We start from the raw sequence: 14,025 nt of genomic DNA, 5'->3' as shown, positions 1-14,025 counted from the left end.
CTGTGACCAGATCATTCTTTGAAGTGGATGCTGTCTTCTGCCTTCCAGAAAGTTCAGCACCATCACTGCTGGCTCCCACCTATTAGCTGTCAGTAGCACTCTCTCTCAACACACATTATGATTAAAATGGCTCTAGTCATTGCCAGATGTCCTCTTGTTAGGGAAAACTATGCCGAGTTCAGACCATGGCTTTATTCTCACAATGCACTGTGTCAGGGACAGGGTGAGCCATTTGATGAAGATCAAAATGTGGCTCAGAGGAGTAAATTAATTCAGTAAGGGTCCTGTCATCAATGTCTCCTCCTCTGAGGTGTGGATGTGTGTCCTATCCCTGCTAAGTCAACACCCAGGCTTCCACATAGTTTACTTATTCAGCAAGTATTTACCAAGCCCCACTGTGCTCCAGATAGTTGTGCCGTTGCTAAGTGACCATCCCTGGTACTGATACAGGTGGGACAGGGAGAGAAGGAGCTGGAAAAGACAGCATTTATATTGAGTTCCTGCTGCTGCTCTAACTCCCATCACCTTAGCAGCTTATCTGACGGTACTGGGAGCTGGAGATGGAAACTCACTGTCTTGAGACTAGATTCCAGGCCTTGACAGGCTTGTGCTTCTTCTTCAGGCTTCAGGAAAGAACCTGTCTAGAGCCACCTGCTCTGCTTGGCCCCATCCTTCCCATTCAGGGCCAGCATCCGAGCATCTTCTCTTCTCTTCTTCCTGATGTATGTTTCCATTCTTAGATCTTGTTGCTGTTCCTCTTCCTGCCTCTCTCATGATTACCCCATAATTACATCAGGCCTTCCTTGGTGATCTTGGCAAACATGAAGGGCACATGTTCGCAGGTGGCAGGGAACATCTTCTGCAGAGTTATTGAATCTACAATTATCCACTGCATGCCTCTACACACACACACACACACACACACACACACACACACACACACACACACACACACCAAGATTCACATCTATTTTTTTTACTTGTGGAACAACAGACAGACATTTGAGGCAAGAGGAAGGATCCCTCAAACTCCAGCTCTTTCAAAGCAGTCCAGGCCTGGGAGTGATTCTCTGGGTCCAGCCTCTGCCCTGGTGTGGTCCTCAGAATGTTGCTTCCTCTGGGAGGACAGCATGAGTTCGGGGGTCTCTTCTGGGCCCCCTTCCTGCCAGTAGACTGGCACTACAGCAGTATTTATGCTTTTGCTTTTGTTTTTATTCAGTCTTTTGTTTAGTTCTCTCTTAAGTGTTGTGGTAACTTGGTGTTCTCAGAAGCCATGTGGGCCTACTATAGATGTCTGTACGACTCCCTCCATCCAGCTTCCCTTTCTCCCTGATCTTTCCTGATAAACATGGCTCTGCTGAAGTAGCCCAAGGAATCCACAAACTACAGGGGAGGGCTTGCTCCTGCTTCGGTTTTCTCTCCAGGATGCACCTTCCTGACAGTAGGTCTGCTAGTGGCAGCTTCTTCTGCAAGCTGGGTAGAAGGAAACGAGCCTTCGATCCACTTCCCTGGCAGGCCTCCCTCAGGACTGTCTGCCACCTCTTTATTCTTCTCATTTGCTAGAGGAGAGTAGACCCTCAACTCATCACTTACAAAACTGCCCAGCTAAATACCCAGGTTCAACCCTGACAAGCTCTGTGCCCTGTGGAACCTCAGAGTTACTCCATGATAGGATCTTTTTCTCCCAGCTACGTGTCCCTCATTTCCTGAGCCCATGCCAGGGCAGCTCTCACATCCAGGTGTCCACCCTCAGTCAGTTTGAGTCGTTCTGCTTATTTTAAATTCACAAGCAATAAACTTAAATATGGTAATGGGCCAAACCTCTGAGGCTGTAAGCAAGCCCCAAGTAAATGCTTTCTTTTATAGTTGCCATGGTCATGGTGTCTCCTCACAGCACCCCTCATGTTCATACCCTCTGACCTTTGCTTTTCCATCCTCAAAGCAGCCCCAGCATCAGGCTGAGATTGTTCTTTGATTCCACATGTCTGGTTCCACACAAGTTCTTACCTTTCACGTCTCCTGGGCTTTCTGCAGGAGCTGAGAAAAGGTCTTGGACTCAGCACAAGCCTCCAGACTCAAGAGGACGGCTCCAGTGACGAGTATGACTCTATTGAGGAAGACGTCCTCTCTGAGACAGAGACCGAGGACCCTGTACTGCCAGTGTATGCCAGAGATGAATGTCCCCCTCCCAGCCATGATGCAGTGCTGAAAGATGTCCCCAGGGACCAGGAACTGGAAGGCCGGCCTCCCCAGACCACAGACGCCCTTGTGGTGATGGAGTTTAACCCAGCTTCTAAAAGTGAGCTCTTCTCATGAGCTCTTCTCATGAGCTTTTTTTGGCCTTGAGAGTCTCAGCATCTAGTCCGAGGACTTAATGTTCCACAGTGCTTGAAATTCAGCTCAGAGTAAATTCCAGAACAGGGGTGAATTCATCTGGGCCCTGAATACTGCAGGGGGAAAGGCTCCTAAAGACTTCAGAGACTAAGGAAACTGTCCCCAGTGTATTGTAGGGGACTTAGTGGCATTTGCATTCCAACTACCCTTGAATACCTATAAGGCTAGAGCTGGACTAGACCATTGTCCTCCCATCTCCTCCCTCCTGTCCTCTCCTCCTTCCTGTCCTCTTTTCTCCTCCCTTCCCTTCTGTTCCCTGTCCTCTCTCCCCTCCCTCCTGTCCTCTCTCCCTCCCTCCTGCCCTCTCTCCCTCCCTCCTGTCCTCTCTCTCCTCCCTCCTGTCCTCTCTCCCCTCCCTCCTGTCCTCTCTCCCCTCCCTCCTGTCCTCTCTCCTCTCCTCCCTCCTGTCCTGGCTCCCCTCCCTCCTGCCCTCTCTCCCCCCCTCCTGTCCTCTCTCCCCTCCCTCCTGTCCTCTCTCCCCTCCCTCCTGTCCTCTCTCCCCTCCCTCCTGTCCTCTCTCCTCCCTCCTGTCCTCTCTCCTCCCCCTCCTGTCCCCTCCCCCCCCCTGTTCCCTCTCCTCCTTCCCACCCCATCTCCCTCCTCCTGTCCCCTCTTCCTTCCCCTCCTGTCCCCGCCCCTCCCCCCTGTCCTCTCTCCCCCTCCCTCCTGTCCCCTCTCCCCCTCCCCCCTGTCCCCTCTCCCTCCCCTCCTGTCCCCGCCCCTCCCTCCTGTCCTCTCTCCCCTCCCTCCTGTCCCCTCTCCCTTCCCTCCTGTCCTCTCTCCCCTCCCCTCCTGTCCTCTCTCCCCTCCCTCCTGTCCTCTCTCCCCTCCCTCCTGTCCCCTCTCCCTTCCCTCTTGTCCCCTCTCCCCTACCTCCTGTCCTCTCTCCCCTCCCTCCTGTCCTATACCCCCCCTTCCTCTACCCTGTTTCTTCCTCTCCCCCTCCTATTGCTTCTCTTCTTCTATCAGATTTCCCACCTTAGTTCCGTTCTGAGGTGGCTTTCAGGCATTCAGAGGCACAGTTGCCTTCCTAGTGTATATGGCCTTGTAGCATCACTAGAAAGTCAGTTTCTTTCTCCCCAAAGCTGAGGATTGGCTCTCAAAAACCACAGTAGCAGTCTACCACAGGTCGCTGCCACTCAGAATTTATTTCTTTGGGGGCTGATGTGCCAGGCTAGCTAACAGGGTTAAGGGGTCTTGTCCTCCACCTGTTCATGTGTGGCTGAGGGGAATCTGAGGGAATAAGAAGGAAGCTAGGCCAGCAGGAATAGCTGCTGTCCACCAGTTTCTGTTCTACAGAAAACAACCTTGGAAAGTAGAAGGAACACTGGTGGAGTGGGGCACAAGTGTTCGGGGATACTTGCTTCTAGGTGACCTCTGACAGTTACAGCAAATGCTGGCAGGGATGGGATTGCACTGACCCAGCCTTTCTGGGGCAGGGGCTCCAAGAGGGGCAGAGCATAGTGTGCCAAAGCACAGGAAAAGGGTCAGTGTGGCCAGAGCCCACTGAGTGTGAGCAAGGGCGTATATTAGTTTGTACTTCATGCTTGAGTAGTCACCTTCTGGGTTTGCTTGTTTTCCAGGATGGGAGTTCCCTGAGTACAGGAGCCAAACACTGTCCCAGCCTTTGGGGGTCTTTAGGTGTTTCTCATATGCCCTTGAGCTTCCTCCCTACACTTGACCTGTGTGTGACTTTCATGTCCTTCAAAGGTTTGACATGCTAGTTACACATTTTCCCATATACATTAAGATACAGAAATGCATTCAGGCCTGGGTCTGGGGCTGAGTGAAATACTAACATGCCTGATACCCTAGTTCCAGATTCTGTCCCTTTGCCATAATACATGCAAATTCATAAAATACTATCTGCACCTGGCATTGGAAGTCTCCTGTGTGCCACTAGTGCTAAGGGCTTTTGTGGAAACATTGATCTGAAGAGGGTGGGTTTGGCCACCATCTAAACCTCCAGCCAGGACAGGCCTCAGTTCCCAAGCTTTCGTTGAGCCTTTGCACATGTTGTTCCTGAATCTGGGATGGTTCCACCTTTGTGTCCCTGGTAATACACTAGTCATCCACGAGAATCCCGCTCCATCACTACCCTGGGCATCTTTGCTAGCCTCATCCTCTAGCTACATCTTCATGACTTCTGTCTACATCCTATTTCCTCATCTGGTCAGCTCTCCTCTCTAGCTAGACGAGTCCCTGAGGACTGAGAATGCATCTTGTTGTGCCCCTTCATCTCCAGCATGCCCTTGCTGGCACCATTACTTGGATCAATTAAAGCCAGCAGCTCATTGGCTGGCCAACCGCACTAACATTCTGAGCAAGTGCCTCACCACAGTCGCTGTCTCTGTGTGTGCACACGCTTCTTAGGAAGGACCTCTCCTGTCTGGAAATGTTAGATGCTGAAAGCCGTGTCGTTTCAAGGTGTCTCATTTATTTATCAGTGCTGTCTGCAGTATTCCCCAAATCTCCTACTAGCAAGGTTCCTGGCACAGTAGAGTTCAATAAATATTTGTTGATTGAATAAGTGAGAAAATGGTAAACAAATGTCTGAGAGGGATGCCCTGCTTTCCCTGTGCTCAGTGGCTAACAGAATCCATTGCTTCCCCACAGGTAATAAAATGGAACGGATTTTATCTGCTAAGCGGAAAGAGAACGCTGAGGTTTTCATCCTCAGCAAACCAGAATCAGTCCCGAACCCACAACCCCCAGCGGTGTTCCCAGACCAGGAGAGGGCCTGTTCCAGTAAGCACTGGGGCCCTGGGTTAAGTGGGTTGGGAGTTGAGGTAGATACTCCCAGTGGACATCATGATGAAGGGTCTTGGTTCTTATTCTCCTTGGAGGACTGAGCTGACCTTGAGCCAATGTGTTGATTTAGAGTTCTCAAAAGGAAAATAAAACAAGAGGCTTTGAGGCAGAATTTTGTGCATGGTTATGAGGGTTGGCAGATTTAATCTGCTGTGGCTAGAGGTCTAGTCAGGCCAGCACCCAGACATTATCTGGTTCACAACTACCAAATCTAGTAATAGAAAAAGACTTGCAAGTATGAGGCATGGGGCTAGGAGGTGACACTGTAGTTGTTTGCTGTGCAAGCCTGAGGACATGGGTTTGAATCCCTAGCACCATTAAAACCTGTAACAGCACATACCTGCAATCCCAGCACAGGGACTTGCTGGTTGGCTGGCCACACCAATCAGTTCAGGTTCAGTGAGAGACCCTGATTCAGAAAAATCAAGTTGGAAAGTGATAAAGACACCTGACATTAACAGCTGGCTTCCACACATATGTATATACCCATAGATTTATATGTATATCACACACACACACACACACACACACACACACACACACACACACACACACACACACACACACACAAAAACCCTAAAGACAGGTAGTTTTTAATAGCAACTATATAAAAAGAGTATCTGTCTACAAGACTGAGAAGTGAAAAGGCAGGATGACCTTCAGAAATAGCTGGATCTAGACAACTACTCTGTACCCGCAGTTTACCTCTGTCCTTCCAGTAAATTCCCATCTGAGATTGGAGGGCCCAGAGAAGCCAGAGAGCAAAGATAGGGTGGAAAAGCTCAGGCTTGGCAGTCACATGGTTGAGGCAGGTTCTGAGTCTCTGCCCCTAGCAGTGGAGGGTCAGCCAGCCAGGCCCCAGGGTTTGTGTATGTGATGGACACAGCCTCTCAGGCCATTGTGACCTCTAACCGTGATATTCCAGAGCCCAGTCAAGGACGGCCAGACACACTTGCTGCAGCTGATGGGGTCATAGAGATGCACTGTACTGAATGCTTTGGCTGACAAAGACCACATGGAGCATGTATGCTGGAGGAAGCTCTGGCAGCATTGACTTTGTTGACTCTGAGTAGAGAGGAGCTGGGAAGGAGGAGGGGGCTGATGGGACAAAGTGAAAGGCTGCTCAACCCAGCAGCAGCGGGGAACATAGTGTCCCTTTGTGGTCTCCCAGTGGGCTCCATGACTCCCGTTCAGATATCTTGCTCCAGGCTCACTGTCCTCAGCATGGGCTTCCTTCTCAGCACAGGAGGTTTTACTATTGTTGCCACTGTGTACAAACGCCTCAGAGTTGGGGTTCTGTAATGGTGGTCATGCTCTTTCCCAGCCAACCTGCTCTGCATCTGGGACTCCATTCTCAGAAGGGACGTGCCATGATTATCTTCTCCATATGCAAGAAATAGCATGAAGCTAGTCCTAACAGAGTCCTAAATGAGCCCCCAAGCTGCACCAGAATCACACCTGCAAACAGTGTAGTCAGTAACTACCGCATTACCAACATGGCATTCAAAGGAAACAGGCACAGAGACATTAAGGAATCTGTCCAAGGTCACACAGCCAGCAAAGCCATTATATAGAGAACCTGGGCTATAGAGTCTCCCTCACTTTTACTTATGACCCATGCAGCCCCCTCATATTCTAATTCAGCCATTCTTTGCATACAGCATACCCAGTCAGTCTAGCCCTAAGCAGAAGCAGTCCTAAAATCCAAGTTTGACTCACCTGCTACAGTTTCTTAGTGGTCATTAAAATATTGTTATTATTATCAACATCATTATTATTTTTTAAAGATTTATTTATTTATTATTTATATGTAAGTACACTATTGCTGTCTGGAGACACACCAGAAGAGGGCATCAGATCTCATTACAGATGGTTGTGAGCCACCATGTGGTTGCTGGGAATTGAACTCACTACCTCTGGAAGAACAGTCAGTGCTCTTAACCGCTGAGCCATCTCTCCAGCCCCTCATTATTACTTTAAATTACTTTTTTCCAATTCTAGGTGAGGAACCTATAGGTTTATTTCCCATGGTACTTATTTCCTGTTCCTGTGATAAGGTACCCAGACAAAAGCAACTTAAGGGAGAGGGGGTCTATTTTAGCCCACAGTTGTAGGTTATGGTCCCATCATGGCAGGCAGGTCAAGGCAGGAAACTTGAAGCAGCTAGTTACATCAGTATTCAAGAGCAGAGAGCAAATGCACACATGCACACACTTGGCTCTGGTTCTCCTTTTGTAACGATCCAGATCCAAGCACAGGGAAGGGTGCCACCTACTTCGTGGCTAGGCCTTCCCATATCAACTAACAATCACAGTCCCTCATTGAGGAGAACTGTCATATTGACAATTAAAACTAAGCTGAACCCATGACCTCATATTTTACCACAGTCTATAGCCCAGCCCTGATAGATGTACATTACTATTCATTTTAATAGTAACAATTTTAAAAAGTAAATAATATTTGAAATAAAGTCATTGTGTACCCTGGATTTGTTTCCAGGGCTCCTTAAACTGTGCCATGAACAGTTGCTCAGATAAGTCAAGGTGTCGACAGGAACATCCTTCACTGATGCAGGAAAGGTTGTTCCAGGCTCTCTCCCATCTTCTGTAGCTCCATAATGACCCAGCTCATGGCTATGTATTTCTGTGTTCAAACTTAGCAGTTCTGTAGTCAGCAGACACACTGCATCCACCCTGTGGCCACATCTTTGTCATTTGCAGAGACCCTTTTTTTCTGAATGAAGACACAGACATATGCACTGGAGCTAGAATTCAATAGGTCCTTTTGTGTGTGTGTGTGTGTGTGTGTGTGTGTGTGTGTGTGTGTTCACGTGTGTGTGCGTTCCTAGTGACTAAACCAGAGCCTTGCACATATAGTGCCACCAAGGCATATGCCCAGCCCATCATCTTCTTAGAAGATATGACTCAAGATTCAATTTAGCTCTGTCACTTTGAGAGAGCCTAATAAACAATTCATAATCTTCTTCTCTCCCAAGCCATGGTCTAACAGATTGAGGAGACATAGGAATGGGGAACAATAGTGGGAAATTAGAAGGAGTCCAGGGGTGGATGATGGATGTCTGAGGTGGACACATTCCTGGTTCCATGGCCAAAAAATATTCAAGCTCATAAAAATCCACATATTACCAAATCATCGGTGGGAAATCCTATTCACAGTTCCTGGGAATTATTCCCTAGATGCTGTTTGAGATGTCGTCCTCACTTTGAAGAGCTTATCGGTATTAAAGTAGTTACCATGAAAGGTTATTGTTCTGCCACAGGCTATTCGGTATACCTGGCTCCCCTACCAGCTGAATATCTTAAGTTTGGTAGCTGAAGTGAAAGTGGAAAGATGATCTTGTTACACAATGTTCTAGGTACAATTAGATCACAGTGGCCAAAGGTGTCTTCAGTAGCCAGCAAATTTATGACCAGGTCAGCCATATATGGCTTTGCAGACAGTGCCACAAGGGTACAGCATCTCTCAGTAGACCCAAAGGAGTTTGAGTCTCTCTTTCATCCCAGGATGGGGAATCATGGTCTCTTGGCTGACCCCAGATGAAGTACTTGGCTTTGTTATGAGTATAGGCTGCAGGAGAAGTATATTTCAAACCAGAGGGAACTAGAATGTTTATACCACTGAAGGTGGGCTGCTCGTGCATGTTAACTTGTGTTTGTGTGGTTGGTTGTGGTTTATGTGTATAAAAAGACTTCTTCAGTGGCTTGCAAGTGAGCCTTTCATTGTTATAGTTACCTCTCATCACTTGTATCATGTTGCTTTGCCTTCAGTTTCTTTTGGCCAGTGTTTATGGCCTGTATCTTGCTTTCATTCTTTTCCTTTCAACTTCCTACATCTTTATATAAAGGTTTGTTTGTTTTTTTATTTGTAAGCAGGATGCAATTGGCTTTTATTTTTATCCTCCAATGATCTGTGTGTTTTAATGGGAGCATTTAGTCCATTTACATTTAATGTAATTGCTGATATATTTGAGTTTAAACCTGCAATCTTATTATCTGTTTTTTATTTGTTTTGCCTGTTTCACATCTCTCTTTTTTCCCTCCCTCGCCTTTTGAACCAATTGTCTTGTATTATTCCTCTTTCTCCTCCATATTAGCTTGTTAGTTATACATTCTTTTATTCTTTTACTCATTACTAGAGATTGCAATGTGCATTCTTGACTTATTAACATCTACTTTAAATTAGCACATTTGCTGATTCTAATTTAGTGGATAGACCTTCAGCTCTAAATGTTTGTTCCCCTCCCATTTTAAATTCTATCGCTATTCACTTTAACTCCCTGCAGGTTTTTAATCCCATTAGACATCATTATTATTGTTGTTGTTTTGTACAGTCAGTAGTAATTTTGAGGCATCTACACTGTTAACTTTTCCACACCCCTCACTCCTGGATGTTCAGGTCACTCTTGCTCTCTGTCACCCCTTGAGGCCATCATAAGCCATGCTTAGCTTCCAGCTTGTGGCAGCTCTTCTCAGCTTTGTGGGTACCTTAAAGAGGCCTCCCACGTGCTGTGCTCACCTTATGCCTGCTCCTGACCCAGTACTGTTTCACAGCTCCCTCCCTGCCTGTGTCTTCAAACAGATTCCTTTTTATAAATCAACTTTTGTAATATTCAGACCAGAGTGTACTTCAGTGAAAGATTGCTTGTTCAATGAACTAGTCTACCATTCTAAAAGGGTAACCCATTTCCTGCACTCTCTTAAGCACTGTTTCTCCTCTTATTTCCTAAGCCCATATACCATTGACCTTATGTCAATTAAACATTCATATAACATGTAGCATCATCCCTCTTCCTTGCTGTCAAGGTCCCTGGTTCTCATTCTTACCCTGTATTGCTCCAGTGCCTAGCCATTAGCTTTCTAAAAATATTGGTATCTCCTTCCAGAGACCTCTTGTTTTCTGGAAGGTGAGTGAACATTTGTCTTTGATGCAGAAAGTTTGCCATCCCTGTTGTCAGGGTGATCTAGGAAAGTGATATATCAGAGACACTTCTGCCAGATAAGCCACCGGCTGCAGAAATACAGTAACACCCTCAGCATGAGTTGAGTTAGAGGATGCTGACAGCCCTGTCGTTAGTGTTCCTGTCCAAACACCTGCAGCACAAGCGCCATATGTCAAAGTCCAGAGTCTCATAACATTCCAGTCAGTCCTCATTAACATCGAGTGGTAAAACATCAAACTGGCTGGGGATGCTGGTGCACACCTGAGATCCCAGCACCCAAGAAGTGAAAGCAATAGGACCAGGCATTCAAGGTCAACCCAACTGCATAGTGAGTGTGCAACTAGCCTGGGCTACACAAGCCTCTGTCTGAAAAGGAGCCTTAAGTAACAAAGGGTGATTCAATGACTCTCCATAGACATTAAAGCCCATGTCTTTGGGTGAGGCCTAAGGCCTGTCGGGTCCATCTGCCCAGGCTCTTATCAGAGGGCTATTTGTTCTGAACTTAGCTGTGTTTTCCTCAGATTGAGTGTTCTCAGACTGGAATTTGCCTCAGAGTAGTGGAGTTTCCCATCCCATCCTATCAGATTACTGGATATAAATGCCTAAGCATTTGTCTCCAAGAGTTCTCAGATGCCTCTGTATTGCTGGTGAGGAAACTCACTGTGGGAACCACTTCTCACACACAAGCAGACAGGCATTTCCCTGGGGACCAGAAATGGCCTAGGGGCTCCAGGCTCCCTAATCCTTTTTCTGCTATGCAAACCTAAAGGGGGGAAGAATGCTCCTTTCCTAAGAATCACAGTGTGAGTTCTAAAACCCTGTTTTCTGGGCCAGTCTGCAGCCTCTGTGAGCAGGGAGAAATGTATCAGATCCATCTAGAGGGAGAAGAGTGCAGAAGGTGTCCTTCCCTGAGTGATACCACAGGTGCTGGGAAGGGCCCTGTGTCAGGACGACAGAAGTAGCTCCTTCCATGTTGGAGTTAGTCACACAGGCCATTGTGCTGAAGCAGCTAGAGCTGAGGCAAAGACAATGCACTATGCTTTTTTCTACTTTTCTCATTGCTGTGACCAAGTGACTGACAGAGGCAAATTAAGGGAAGCAGGATTTAATTTGGCTGACAGTTTCAGGTTTCTTCCCTAGCCAGTTGGATTGTGTTTCCTGGTCTATTCTAAGGCAGAACATCATGGGGGCCAGAGTGTGTCTTGGAAAAACTTCTTCGTGGTAGACAAGAAGCAGAGGAAAGGGGGCATATAGGAAGAACCCAGTGCAAGACCTAGGCCCCAAGGACATGTCTTCAGGGATTGACCTCATTCAGCTAGGCCTTACCCCTTACCTTTCACCAGCTCCCAATGCTGCCATCATAGCTCCTTCAAGAGATAATTTGTACATTGGGTCAGAACTCCGAAGATCTAGACTTTTCAAGAAATACCTCACAGTTGCATATAGGTGTGTCCCACTAATCTCCCAGGCTGATCAATTTGACAACTAAGATAAATCATCACATGCTTACAAACGAAAATGCATGTCACTGGGTCTGTCTGATAAAACACAGATCACCAGCTACTCCTGCCATTTGTTTCCTAGAGCAGTGCATTATTGTTCTAGATAACAGAACTGATAGGATTGGATGGATGCATAGGCAGACAGACAGACAGACAAAGAGGATTTATTAGAGTGGTTATCAGGGTGGTTCAGCTAGTCCAACAGTAGATGAACTTGCCAGCAAGAGCAAGAACAAGCAGGCAAAGAGCAAAAGCTTCCTTCTTCCATGTACATTTACATAGGCTGCCACTGGAAAGTGTGGCCCAGATTAAAGGTAGATCTTCCCACCTCAAAAGATGCTGACTAGAGGTGGGTCCTTCCACTTCAAATGATTTAATAAGAAAAATCCTTCACAGATGTACCCAGTCACTTGGGTTTTAGTTAATATCATCAAGTTGAAACCAAGAACAACTTTCACAAGCAGAGTTGAACATTCCCAGCCAAGTTCCTTGGGACACAATAGCTGGCTGGCCATGTAACACCCTTGAGGAAAGAGATGTCATTTTCATCTAGATCCATAGTTGCCTTCCTTGAAAATTATACAGCAGGGATGCAGGAAAAGAGCAGCTGAAGAATGAATGTTCAAGTGAGATGGTTCAGCTTCCTTGTTGGCTTGACTGGATTGGGAATCACCTAGGAGACAAAATCTTCAGGCATATGTGAAAGCATCTGCAGAGAGGGTTAGTCCAGGTGGGAGACCTACCCTGAATGTGGAGCAGCCCTACTCCATGGGCTGAATGAGAAGGGGAAGGTGAGCTGAACACTCTTTCCTCTGTGATTCTTGACTGTGGGCACAGTGTGATTACTGTCTCAGCTCTGCTGCCACATCCCCATTATAATAGACTGTTTCCCTCCAACTGAGAGCCAAGAGTCCTTGAGCTGCTGTTTTACTATGCATTTGTCCCAACAAAGAGAAAAGTAATTATTATACAGGGCTGTAGGGTAGCACCTGCCATGGAGAGAACCCCAAACAAACTAGAGTGTGCCTCAATAAGCCAGCTATGCCATCCGTTGATAATCTCTGCCTAATAACTTCTCTATAGTGAAATGCTTCAAATAGTAGTCCTGTTATTCACGATCTCTTTGCTTTAGCCTCCTGAGTGCTGGCATTGCATCTTCTGGGAAATGCTGCAATATCCCATTGCAGTGTGGCCTGTGTTCAAGGTGGGGAAGTCTGTAGGCATGGGAGAAGTAGCCTAGTGATAGGAGCCTCGTATAGTGCAGTCAGGGTGGGCAGAGTTCAACAGGGAGAGACCTCAGGGAGAGATGTCCCACTTAGAGTTTGGAGATGGACGTGAGCATCTCCCACAGCTGTTATCTTGGGCGTTTTGCTGTCTGGCATGGTGCAGTCTCTAGGACAGTGAACATTCGACAACAGAGGGAGAACTCACTGTGGAAGCTGGAGTGCTTCTGTCCAATGAACTGTTGGTACCACTTCCTACTGCAGACATTCATTGTCATATTGAGTTACTATTCTGAGGCTACCCAGTAACAAACCCTTTCCAGATTTAGGTGGGTCTGTTTTCTGGGGATCCATTCCATTTTCTTAAGGCACATCGTCTGTAATGGTCTGAATAGGAAACGTCCCATTGGTCACATTTGATTGGTTTGCTGCTGTTTTGGGAGGCTCTGGAAACTAGAAGGCAGGGCCCAACTGAAGGAAGTAGGTCTTTGGAGACAAACCTAGACAAGGAACTTGCTGTGACCCTTTCTCTCTCACTGTTCCTTACTTGCCATGAGGTTAACAGCCTCCTCCTCCCTGTCTCACTGCCATGGTCTGCCTCCTGTGGGCCTGGAATCATCAGGGCTAAGAACAGTGGGCTGGAGCACTACGGTATTTCCTCCTCTCCTTTCCTTAAGGTATCCATTTGGTCACAGCAACAAGAGAACTGACTAGCATAGCATATAACCACACAGGCTTCACTGTGGGCTACTGGTTTGTGATCACCATAATGGATGCCTGCCAATCTCACATTTCATCCTTACCACTGCAGTTGATCCTGGGTGACCCTCAGAGCACTGGCATGTTTTGCTGTGGTTCTGAATTAAAGCCTACTGAGGCACAGCTGGTAGAGAGGTAGGTCACCTTGCTGTAAGTGCTTTGTGGTGTATTGAATTCACAGCCAGTCTCCTGAATGACACGCCTTTTGTTTTTAGGTAAGAGAAGAAAGCCAAGCACCAGGGAAGTGAAGTGAGTGGAGTTACTGGAAGAAGGATGGTTCTCCATCCAAACAGAGCAGTTTGGGATAAATTAAAATGTGCAATTTGGCTTTTGCTAGTAGCTCAGATTTACAGAGTGAATAAATCCACTATTCCCT

At 47.0% G+C, this 14,025-nt stretch overlaps 1 protein-coding gene across 4 annotated transcripts in view; it reads left to right on the top strand.

Moving 5' to 3' along the window:
• Kiaa0556 (KIAA0556 ortholog) overlaps positions 1 to 14,025 on the top strand; it is a 162,742-nt gene that overhangs the window by 82,749 nt on the left and 65,968 nt on the right. For 3 of the 4 annotated variants that reach the window (XM_032892689.1, XM_032892687.1, XM_032892686.1), the window contains 2 exons: positions 2,035 to 2,299; positions 5,011 to 5,142. In XM_032892689.1, coding sequence (XP_032748580.1) covers positions 2,035 to 2,299; positions 5,011 to 5,142 — 397 coding nt within the window. The remainder of the gene's footprint in view (positions 1 to 2,034; positions 2,300 to 5,010; positions 5,143 to 14,025) is intronic. The other variant, XM_032892688.1, reaches the window with a different exon arrangement.

The sequence above is a fragment of the Rattus rattus genome, chromosome 2 (assembly GCF_011064425.1).
Source record: "Rattus rattus isolate New Zealand chromosome 2, Rrattus_CSIRO_v1, whole genome shotgun sequence".
In the NCBI taxonomy this organism is placed as follows: Eukaryota; Metazoa; Chordata; class Mammalia; order Rodentia; family Muridae; genus Rattus; species Rattus rattus.
This window is presented reverse-complemented; position numbering and strand designations above follow the sequence as displayed.